Source organism: Coregonus lavaretus (genome assembly GCF_964263955.1).
Source record: "Coregonus lavaretus genome assembly, contig: HAP1_SCAFFOLD_3441, whole genome shotgun sequence".
Classification (NCBI taxonomy): domain Eukaryota; kingdom Metazoa; phylum Chordata; class Actinopteri; order Salmoniformes; family Salmonidae; genus Coregonus; species Coregonus lavaretus.
Genome location: NW_028162643.1, coordinates 25,798 through 37,372, shown reverse-complemented (window position 1 = coordinate 37,372; position 11,575 = coordinate 25,798). Strand labels below are relative to the sequence as shown.

Genomic DNA, 11,575 nt, shown 5'->3' with positions numbered 1-11,575 from the left:
CTACAGTGAGTTAGTTCAGGTAGGCCTCCACTCTACAGTGAGTTAGTTCAGGTAGGCCTCCACACTACAGTGACTTCAGGTAGGCCTCCACACTACAGTGAGTTAGTTCAGGTAGACCTCCTCACTACAGTGAGTTCAGGTAGGCCTCCACACTACAGTGAGTTCAGGTAGGCCTCCACTCTACAGTTAGTTCAGGTAGGTCTCCACACTACAGTGAGTTCAGGTAGGCCTCCACACTACAGTGAGTTAGTTCAGGTAGGCCTCCACACTACAGTGAGTTCAGGTAGGCCTCCACACTACAGTTAGTTCAGGTAGGCCTCCACACTACAGTGAGTTAGTTCAGGTAGGCCTCCACACTACAGTGAGTTAGTTCAGGTAGGCCTCCACACTACAGTGAGTTCAGGTAGGCCTCCACACTACAGTGAGTTCAGGTAGGCCTCCACTCTACAGTTAGTTCAGGTAGGTCTCCACACTACAGTGAGTTCAGGTAGGCCTCCACACTACAGTGAGTTAGTTCAGGTAGGCCTCCACACTACAGTGAGTTCAGGTAGGCCTCCACACTACAGTTAGTTCAGGTAGGCCTCCACACTACAGTGAGTTAGTTCAGGTAGGCCTCCACACTACAGTGAGTTAGTTCAGGTAGGCCTCCACACTACAGTGAGTTCAGGTAGGCCTCCACACTACAGTTAGTTCAGGTAGGCCTCCACTCTACAGTGAGTTAGATCAGGTAGGCCTCCACTCTACAGTGAGTTAGTTCAGGTAGACCTCCACACTACAGTGACTTCAGGTAGGCCTCCACTCTACAGTGAGTTAGTTCAGGTAGGCCTCCACTCTACAGTGACTTCAGGTAGGCCTCCACTCTACAGTGAGTTAGTTCAGGTAGGCCTCCACTCTACAGTGAGTTCAGGTAGGTCTCCACTCTACAGTGACTTCAGGTAGGCCTCCACTCTACAGTGAGTTAGTTCAGGTAGGTCTCCACTCTACAGTTAGTTCAGGTAGGTCTCCACACTACAGTGAGTTCAGGTAGGCCTCCACACTACAGTGAGTTCAGGTAGGCCTCCACTCTACAGTGAGTTCAGGTAGGCCTCCACTCTACAGTGAGTTAGTTCAGGTAGGCCTCCACTCTACAGTGAGTTCAGGTAGACCTCCACTCTACAGTGAGTTAGTTCAGGTAGGCCTCCACTCTACAGTGAGTTAGTTCAGGTAGGCCTCCATACTACGGTGAGTTAGTTCAGGTAGACCTCCACTCTACAGTGAGTTAGTTCAGGTAGGCCTACACTCTACAGTGAGTTAGCTCAGGTAGGCCTTCACACTACAGTGAGTTAGGTCAGGTAGGCCTCCACACTACATTGAGTTCAGGTAGACCTCCACTCTACAGTGAGTTAGTTCAGGTAGGTCTCCACACTACAGTGAGTTAGATCAGGTAGGCCTCCACTCTACAGTGAGTTAGTTCAAGTAGGCCTCCACACTACAGTGAGTTAGTTCAAGTAGGCCTCCACTCTTCAGTAAGTTCAGGTAGGCCTCCATACTACAGTGAGTTAGTTCAGGTAGGCCTCCTCTCTACAGTTAGTTCAGGTAGGCCTCCACACTACAGTGAGTTAGTTCAGGTAGGCCTCCACTCTACAGTGAGTTAGTTCAGGTAGATTTCCACTCTACAGTGAGTTCAGGTAGGCCTCCACTCTACAGTGAGTTAGTTCAGGTAGACCTCCACTCTACAGTGAGTTAGTTCAGGTAGGCCTCCACTCTCCAGTGAGTTCAGGTAGGCCTCCACACTACAGTGAGTTAGTTCAGGTAGGCCTCCACAATACAGTGAGTTAGTTCAGGTAGGCCTCCACTCTACAGTGAGTAAGTTCAGGTAGACCTCCACTCTACAGTGAGTTAGTTCAGGTAGGCCTCCTCTCTACAGTGAGTTCAGGTAGGCCTCCATACTACAGTGAGTTCAGGTAGACCTCCACTCTACAGTGAGTTCAGGTAGGCCTCCATACTACAGTGAGTTAGTTCAGGTAGATATCCACACTACAGTGACTTCAGGTAGGCCTCCTAACTACAGTGAGTTCAGGTAGGCCTCCACACTACAGTGACTTCAGGTAGGCCTCCACTCTACAGTGAGTTAGTTCAGGTAGGCCTCCACTCTACAGTGAGTTAGTTCAGGTAGGCCTCCACACTACAGTGAGTTCAGGTAGGCCGCCACTCTACAGTGAGTTAGTTCAGGTAGGCCTCCACTCTACAGTGAGTTTGTTCAGGTAGGCCTCCACACTACGGTGAGTTATTTCAGGTAGGCCTACACTCTACAGTGAGTTAGTTCAGGTAGTCCTCCACTCTACAGTGAGTTAGTTCAGGTAGTCCTCCACTCTACAGTGAGTTCAGGTAGGCCTCCACACTACAGTGAGTTAGGTCAAGTAGGCCTCCACACTACAGTGAGTTATTTCAGGTAGACCTCCACACTACAGTGAGTTAGTTGAAGTAGGCCTCCACTCTACAGTAAGTTCAGGTAGGCCTCCACACTACAGTGAGTTCAGGTAGGCCTCCACTCTACAGTGATTCAGGTAGATCTCCACTCTACAGTGAGTTCAGGTAGGCCTACACACTACAGTGAGTTCAGGTAGGCCTCCACTCTACAGTGAGTTAGTTCAGGTAGGCCTCCACTCTACAGTGAGTTAGTTCAGGTAGACCTCCACTCTACAGTGAGTTAGTTCAGGTAGGCATCCACTCTAGAGTGAGTTAGTTCAGGTAGGCATCAACTCTACAGTGAGTTCAGGTAGGCCTCCACACTACAGTGAGTTAGTTCAGGTAGGCATCCACTCTAGAGTGAGTTAGTTCAGGTAGGCATCAACTCTACAGTGAGTTCAGGTAGGCCTCCACACTACAGTGAGTTAGTTCAGGTAGGCATCCACTCTAGAGTGAGTTAGTTCAGGTAGGCCTCCACTCTACAGTGAGTTCAGGTAGACCTCCACTCTACAGTGAGTTAGTTCAGGTAGACCTCCACTCTACAGTGAGTTAGTTCAGTTAGGCCTCCACTCTACAGTGAGTTAGTTCAGGTAGGCCTCCACTCTACAGTGAGTTCAGGTAGGCCTCCACACTACAGTGAGTTCAGGTAGGCCTCCTCTCTACAGTGAGTTCAGGTAGGCCTCAACACTACAGTGAGTTCAGGTAGACCTCCACTCTACAGTGAGTTAGTTCAGGTAGACCTCCAGTCTACAGTGAGTTAGTTCAGGTAGGCCTCCACTCTACAGTGAGTTAGTTCAGGTAGGCCTCCACTCTACAGTGAGTTAGTTCAGGTAGGCCTCCACTCTACAGTGAGTTAGTTCAGGTAGGCCTCCTCTCTACAGTGAGTTCAGGTAGGCCTCAACACTACAGTGAGTTCAGGTAGACCTCCACTCTACAGTGAGTTAGTTCAGGTAGACCTCCAGTCTACAGTGAGTTAGTTCAGGTAGGCCTCCACTCTACAGTGAGTTAGTTCAGGTAGACCTCCTCTCTACAGTGAGTTCAGGTAGGCCTCCACTCTACAGTGACTTCAGGTAGGCCTCAACACTACAGTGAGTTCAGGTAGACCTCCAGTCTACAGTGAGTTAGTTCAGGTAGGCATCCACTCTAGAGTGAGTTAGTTCAGGTAGGCATCAACTCTACAGTGAGTTCAGGTAGGCCTCCACACTACAGTGAGTTAGTTCAGGTAGGCCTCCACACTACAGTGAGTTAGTTCAGGTAGGCCTCCAAACTACAGTGAGTTAGTTCAGGTAGACCTCCACTCTACAGTGAGTTAGTTCAGGTAGGCCTCCACACTACAGTGAGTAAGTTCAGGTAGACCTCCACTCTACAGTGAGTTAGTTCAGGTAGACCTCCACTCTACAGTGAGTTAGTTCAGGTAGGCCTCCACTCTACAGTGAGTTAGTTCAGGTAGGCCTCCACTCTACAGTGAGTTCAGGTAGGCCTCCACACTACAGTGAGTTAGTTCAGGTAGGCCTCCTCTCTACAGTGAGTTCAGGTAGGCCTCAACACTACAGTGAGTTCAGGTAGACCTCCACTCTACAGTGAGTTAGTTCAGGTAGGCCTCCACTCTACAGTGAGTTAGTTCAGGTAGGCCTCCACTCTACAGTGAGTTCAGGTAGGCCTCCACACTACAGTGAGATCAGGTAGGCCTCCACACTACAGTGAGTTCAGGTAGGCCTCCACTCTACAGTGAATTCAGGTAGGCCTCCACTCTACAGTGAGTTCAGGTAGGTCTCCACACTACAGTAAGTTAGTTCAGGTAGGCCTCCTCTCTACAGTGAGTTAGTTCAGGTAGGCCTCCACTCTACAGTGAGTTAGTTCAGGTAGACCTCCACTCTACAGTGAGTTCAGGTAGGCCTCCACACTACAGTAACTTCAGGTAGGCCTCCACACTACAGTGAGTTCAGGTAGGCCTCCACTCTACAGTGAGTTAGTTCAGGTAGGCCTCCACTCTACAGTGAGTTAGTTCAGGTAGGCCTCCACTCTACAGTGAGTTAGTTCAGGTAGGCCTCCACTCTACAGTGAGTTAGTTCAGGTAGGCCTCCACTCTACAGTGAGTTAGTTCAGGTAGGCCTCCACACTACGGTGAGTTAGTTCAGGTAGGCCTCCACTCTACAGTGAGTTAGTTCAGGTAGGCCTACACTCTACAGTGAGTTAGTTCAGGTAGGCCTCCACTCTACAGTGAGTTAGTTCAGGTAGGCCTCCACTCTACAGTGAGTTAGTTCAGGTAGGCCTCCACTCTACAGTGAGTTAGCTCAGGTATGCCTCCACACTACAGTGAGTTAGTTCAAGTAGGCCTCCACTCTACAGTAAGTTCAGGTAGGCCTCCATACTACAGTGAGTTAGTTCAGGTAGGCCTCCACGCTACAGTGAGTTCAGGTAGGCCTCCACACTACAGTGAGTTAGTTCAGGTAGGCCTCCACACTACAGTTAGTTCAGGTAGGCCTCCACACTACAGTGAGTTAGTTCAGGTAGGCCTCCACTCTACAGTGAGTTAGTTCAGGTAGACTTCCACTCTACAGTGAGTTCCGGTAGACCTCCACTCTACAGTGAGTTAGTTCAGGTAGTCCTCCACTCTACAGTGAGTTAGTTCAGGTAGATTTCCACACTACAGTGAGTTAGTTCAGGTAGATTTCCACACTACAGTGAGTTCAGGTAGGCCTCCACACTACAGTGACTTCAGGTAGGCCTCCACACTATAGTGAGTTAGTTCAGGTAGGCCTACACTCTACAGTGAGTGAGTTCAGGTAGATTTCCACACTACAGTGAGTTAAGGTAGGCCTCCACTCTACAGTGAGTTCAGGTAGGCCTCCACTCTACAGTGAGTTAGTTCAGGTAGGCCTCCACTCTACAGTGAGTTAGTTCAGGTAGGCCTCCACACTACAGTGAGTTCAGGTAGGCCTCCACTCTACAGTGAGTTAGTTCAGGTAGGCCTCCACACTACAGTGAGTTCAGGTAGGCCTCCACACTACAGTGAGTTCAGGTAGGCCTCCACACTACAGTGAGTTCAGGTAGGCCTCCACACCACAGTGAGTTCAGGTAGGCCTCCACTCTACAGTGAGTTAGTTCAGGTAGGCCTCCACACTACAGTGAGTTCAGGTAGGCCTCCACTCTACAGTGAGTTAGTTCAGGTAGGCCTCCACTCTACAGTGAGTTAGTTCAGGTAGGCCTCCACTCTACAGTGAGTTAGTTCAGGTAGGCCTCCACTCTACAGTGAGTTAGTTCAGGTAGGCCTCCACTCTACAGTGAGTTAGTTCAGGTAGGCCTCCACACTACAGTGAGTTCAGGTAGGCCTAAACTCTACAGTGAGTTCAGGTAGGCCTCCATACTACAGTGAGTTCAGGTAGGCCTCCACACTACAGTGAGTTCAGGTAGGCCTCCACACTACAGTGAATTAGTTCAGGTAGGCCTCCACACTACAGTAAGTTAGTTCAGGTAGGCCTCCACTCTACAGTGAGTTAGTTCAGGTAGACCTCCACTCTACAGTGAGTTAGTTCAGGTAGACCTCCACTCTACAGTGAGTTAGTTCAGGTAGGCCTCCACACTACAGTGAATTAGTTCAGGTAGGCCTCCACACTACAGTAAGTTAGTTCAGGTAGGCCTCCACACTACAGTGAGTTAATTCAGGTAGGCCTCCACTCTACAGTGAGTTCAGGTAGGCCTCCACTATATTGTGAGTTCAGGTAGGCCTCCACACTACAGTGAGTTCAGGTAGGCCTCCCCTCTACAGTGAGTTAGTTCAGGTAGGCCTCCACTCTACAGTGAGTTCAGGTAGGCCTCCACACTACAGTGAGTGAGTTCAGGTAGGCCTCCACACTACAGTGAGTTCAGGTAGACCTCCACTCTACAGTGAGTTAGTTCAGGTAGGCCTCCACACTACAGTGAGTTAGTTCAGGTAGACCTCCACTCTACAGTGAGTTAGTTCAGGTAGGCCTCCACACTACAGTGAGTTAGTTCAGGTAGGCCTCCACACTACAGTGAGTTCAGGTAGGCCTCCACTCTACAGTGAGTTAGTTCAGGTAGGCCTCCACTCTACAGTGAGTTCAGGTAGGCCTCCACACTACAGTGAGTTAGTTCAGGTAGGCCTCCACACTACAGTTAGTTCAGGTAGGCCTCCACACTACAGTGAGTTAGTTCAGGTAGGCCTCCACTCTACAGTGAGTTAGTTCAGGTAGACTTCCACTCTACAGTGAGTTCCGGTAGACCTCCACTCTACAGTGAGTTAGTTCAGGTAGTCCTCCACTCTACAGTGAGTTAGTTCAGGTAGATTTCCACACTACAGTGAGTTAGTTCAGGTAGATTTCCACACTACAGTGAGTTCAGGTAGGCCTCCACACTACAGTGACTTCAGGTAGGCCTCCACACTATAGTGAGTTAGTTCAGGTAGGCCTACACTCTACAGTGAGTGAGTTCAGGTAGATTTCCACACTACAGTGAGTTCAGGTAGACCTCCACACTACAGTGAGTTCAGGTAGGCCGCCACTCTACAGTGAGTTAGTTCAGGTAGGCCTCCACTCTACAGTGAGTTAGTTCAGGTAGGCCTCCACTCTACAGTGAGTTCGTTCAGGTAGGCCTCCACTCTACAGTGAGTTAGTTCAGGTAGGCCTCCACTCTACAGTGAGTTAGTTCAGGTAGGCCTCCACTCTACAGTGAGTTAGTTCAGGTAGACCTCCACTCTACAGTGAGTTAGTTCAGGTAGACCTCCACTCTACAGTGAGTTAGTTCAGGTAGGCCTCCACTCTACAGTGAGTTCAGGTAGGCCTCCACTCTACAGTGAGTTCAGGTAGGCCTCCACACTACAGTTAGTTCAGGTAGGCCTCCACTCTACAGTGAGTTAGTTCAGGTAGGCCTCCACTCTACAGTGAGTTAGTTCAGGTAGGCCTCCACACTACAGTGAATTAGTTCAGGTAGGCCTCCACTCTACAGTGAGTTAGTTCAGGTAGGCCTCCACTCTACAGTGAGTTCAGGTAGGCCTCCACACTACAGTGAGTTAGTTCAGGTAGGCCTCCACACTACAGTGAGTTCAGGTAGACCTCCACTCTACAGTGAGTTAGTTCAGGTAGGCCTCCACACTACAGTGAGTTAGTTCAGGTAGGCCTCCACACTACAGTGAGTTCAGGTAGGCCTCCACACTACAGTGAGTTTAGGTAGGCCTCCACTCTACAGTGAGTTCAGGTAGGCCTCCACACTACAGTGAGTTAGTTCAGGTAGGCCTCCACACTACAGTGAGTTAGTTCAGGTAGGCCTCCACACTACAGTGAGTTAGTTCAGGTAGGCCTCCACACTACAGTGAGTTCAGGTAGGCCTCCACACTACAGTGAGTGAGTTCAGGTTCTACTGTCCAGATAGATAACAGGGTATTAACAGTTGGAGTGTTCTGATGTCCAGAGAGATAACAGGGTATTAACAGGTGGAGTGTTCTGATGTCCAGAGAGATAACAGGGTATTAACAGGTGGAGTGTTCTGATGTCCAGAGAGATAACAGGGTATTAACAGGTGGAGTGTTCTGATGTCCAGAGAGATAACAGGGTATTAACAGGTGGAGTGTTCTACTGTCCAGATAGATAACAGGGTATTAAGAGGTGGAGTGTTCTACTGTCCAGATAGATAACAGGGTATTAAGAGGTGGAGTGTTCTGATGTCCAGATAGATAACAGGGTATTAAGAGGTGGAGTGTTCTACTGTCCAGATAGATAACAGGGTATTAAGAGGTGGAGTGTTCTACTGTCCAGATAGATAACAGGGTATTAACAGGTGGAGTGTTCTACTGTCCAGATAGATAACAGGGTATTAACAGGTGGAGTGTTCTGATGTCCAGATAGATAACAGGGTATTAACAGGTGGAGTGTTCTGATGTCCAGAGAGATAACAGGGTATTAACAGGTGGAGTGTTCTGATGTCCAGAGAGATAACAGGGTATTAACAGGTGGAGTGTTCTGATGTCCAGATAGATAACAGGGTATTAAGAGGTGGAGTGTTCTCACTATCTACTGTTCTCACTATGTCAGGAATATATAGACAACACTTCCCCCCTGTACATGTAATGAGTGCCTTACAAAAGTATTTTATCCCCCATGGCGTTTTCCTATTTTGTTGCATTGTAACCTGTAATTTAAATTGATTTTTAATTTAGATTTCATCCAAATAAAGTGAAATGAAAAAAATAACTTGTTTTTAAAAAATCAAAAAGATAAATAACGGAAAAGTGGTGCGTGCATATGTATTCACCCCCCTTGCTATGAAGACCCTAAATAAGATCTGGTGCAACCAATTACCTTCAGAAGTCACATAGTGACTGAGTTAAATAAAGTCCACCTGTGTGCGATCTAAGTGTCACATGATCTCAGTATATATACACCTGTTCTGAAAGGCCCCAGAGTCTGCAACACCACTAAGCAAGGGGCAACACTAAGCGGCACCATGAAGACCAAGGAGCTCTCCAAACAGGTCAGGAACAAAGTTGTGGGGAATGACAGATCAGGGTTGGGTTATAAAAAAATATCCGACAGAACATCCCACGGAGCACCATTAAATCATTATAAAAAAATTGAAAGAATATGGCACCACAACAAACCTGCCAAGAGAGGGCAGCCTACCAAAAGTCACGGACCAGGCAAGGAGGGTATTAATCAGAGAGGCAACAAAGAGACCAAAGATAACCCTGAAGGAGCTGCAAAGCTCCACAGTGGAGATTGGAGTATCTGTCCATAGGACCACTTTAAGCCGTACACTCCACAGAGCTGGGCTTTATGGAAGAGTGGCCAGAAAAAAAGCCATTGCTTAAAGATAAAAATAAGAAAACACGTTTGGTGTTCGGCAAAAGACGTGGGAGACTCCCCAAACATATGGAAGATGGTACTCTGGTCAGATGAGACTAAAGTTGAGCTTTTTGGCCATCAAGGAAAATGCTATGTCTGGCGCAAACCCAACACCTCTCATCACCCCGAGAACACCATCCCCACAGTGAAGCATGGTGGTGGCAGCATCATGCTGTGGGGATGTTTTTCATCGTCAGGGACTGGGAAACTGGTCAGAATTGAAGGAATGATGGATGGTGCTAAATACACAGAAAGTATTTAGGGAAACCTGTTTCAGTCTTCCAGAGATTTGAGACTGGGACGGAGGTTCACCTTCCAGCAGGACAATGACCCTAAGCATACTGCTAAAGCAACACTCAAGTGGTTTAAGGGGAAATATTTAAATGTCTTGGAATGGCCTCGTCAAAGCCCAGACTTCAATCCAATTGAGAATCTGTGGTATGACTTAAAGATTGCTGTACACGAGCGGAACCCGTTCAACTTGAAGGAGCTGGAACAGTTTTGCCTTGAAGAATGAGCAAAAATCCCAGTGGCTAGATGTGCCAAGCTTATAGAGACATACCCCATGAGACATGCAGCTGTAATTGCTGCAAAAGGTGGCTCTACAAAGTATTGACTTTGGGGGGTGAATAGTTATGCACGCTCAAGTTTTCTGTTTTTTTGTCTTATTTCATGTTTGTTTCACAAGAAAAAATATTTTGCATCTTCAAAGTGTTAGGCATGTTGTGTAAATCAAATTATACAAACTCCCAAAAAATCAATTTTAATTCCAGGTTGGAAGGCAACAAAATAGGAAAAATGCCAAGGGGGGTGAATACTTTGGCAAGCCACTGTATATCTGGTGTGCAACCATGCTCTATCTCGCTCTCATTCTCCTCTCTGAGCCCGGCTGGGTAGGCATTTCGCTTTTACCTTTCTATTGGCTGTTCGATCAGTCCGTCTTCGTATGCAGAACGTGGTCGTGTAGAGTATCTGCCGATGATGTTGTTGTTGTTGTTGATGTTGATAAAGTTGTTGTTGACAGAACGTGTGTTGTTGTTGACAAAACGTGTGTTGTTGACAGGAAATGTATTGATGTTGACATGCGTGTGTTGACGTTGACAGGCCATGTGTTGATGTTGACAGAATGTGTGTTGATGTTGTTGTTGATGTTGATAATGTTGTTGTTGACAGGACATGTGTTGTTGTTGACAGGACGTGTGCCCATGAGGTCGTTGCTGTTGGTGCTCCTGCTGATCGGCATCCAGGCTGTACTGAATATGGAAGGGGCCCTGGGCCCGGTGGCAGCCAACTACAGTGCAGAACACCACACAGCGGCCAATGGCAGAGCAGAACAGCAGCGGACGGCCCGCCTCTCAGTGTCAGCTCAGCAGGAGCAGCCAGCAGCAGGCAAGGAGACTCAGCAGAGACCCAGCCGGACCAGACATGCCCACAGGCCAGCCTCTCTACCCCAGGACCGGAGCTCTTCCCTGGGACTCTCTGAGACAGGCTCCTCCTCTACTCCCTCCATCCCGGAGGTGGACCCCAAACGGTTCAGCAAGCGGCGATACCGCTCCTCACCGCGCGTCGTCTTCAGCAACGTACCCCCCTCTCACCACGGCCTGGGGGGGGAGACAGGGGACGAAGAGGAGGTTGGAGGGGTGAGGGTGAGGCGGAGGGCGGGGGGGCAGCCTGTGCACAGGGGAGAATACTCAGTGTGCGACAGCATCAACGTGTGGTTGGGCAACCTGACCAAGGCCACGGACATCGCAGGCAACGAGGTGGAGGTTCTACCAGAGGTGAAGATAGACAACGTCCGGAAGAAACAGTTCTTCTACGAGACCACCTGCCGCGCGGCCACAACCCCGTGGGGGGGAGCTGGGGCTGGGGGAGGGGCCAAAGCAGGGTGCCGCGGCATCGACAGCCGTCACTGGAACTCCTACTGCACCAACACACACACCTACGTGCGCGCGCTCACCAAGTTCAAGGAGCAGACAGCATGGAGGCTGATACGCATCAACGCAGCGTGTGTGTGTGTCCTCAGCCGCAAGTCCTGGAGGCACTGACCTTCAACCCCTAGGACTATGGACCATGAACCCTGACCCATATATACACACACACACACACACATACGGAATACACACACACACACACACACACACAAAGACAAAACAAACACTGATTGCACAGTCAGACATGTAAACATCCTTGAAACAGCCACTACAGATGTATTACAAATACAGTCCCCCTGATACTCCACTCCCACACACAGACACACACAGACACACTCA

General features: G+C 48.9%; 1 protein-coding gene across 1 annotated transcript; it reads left to right on the top strand.

The window, feature by feature from the left end:
• Nucleotides 1-10,510: 10,510 nt before the first annotated feature.
• Nucleotides 10,511-11,350, top strand: LOC311119069 (nerve growth factor-like; the record flags this gene model as incomplete). Its single annotated transcript, XM_084193821.1, has 1 exon — nucleotides 10,511-11,350. One exon carries the CDS (start codon nucleotides 10,511-10,513, stop codon nucleotides 11,348-11,350), a length of 840 nt encoding a protein of 279 aa, XP_084049947.1.
• Between the last annotated feature and the right edge of the window lie 225 nt (nucleotides 11,351-11,575).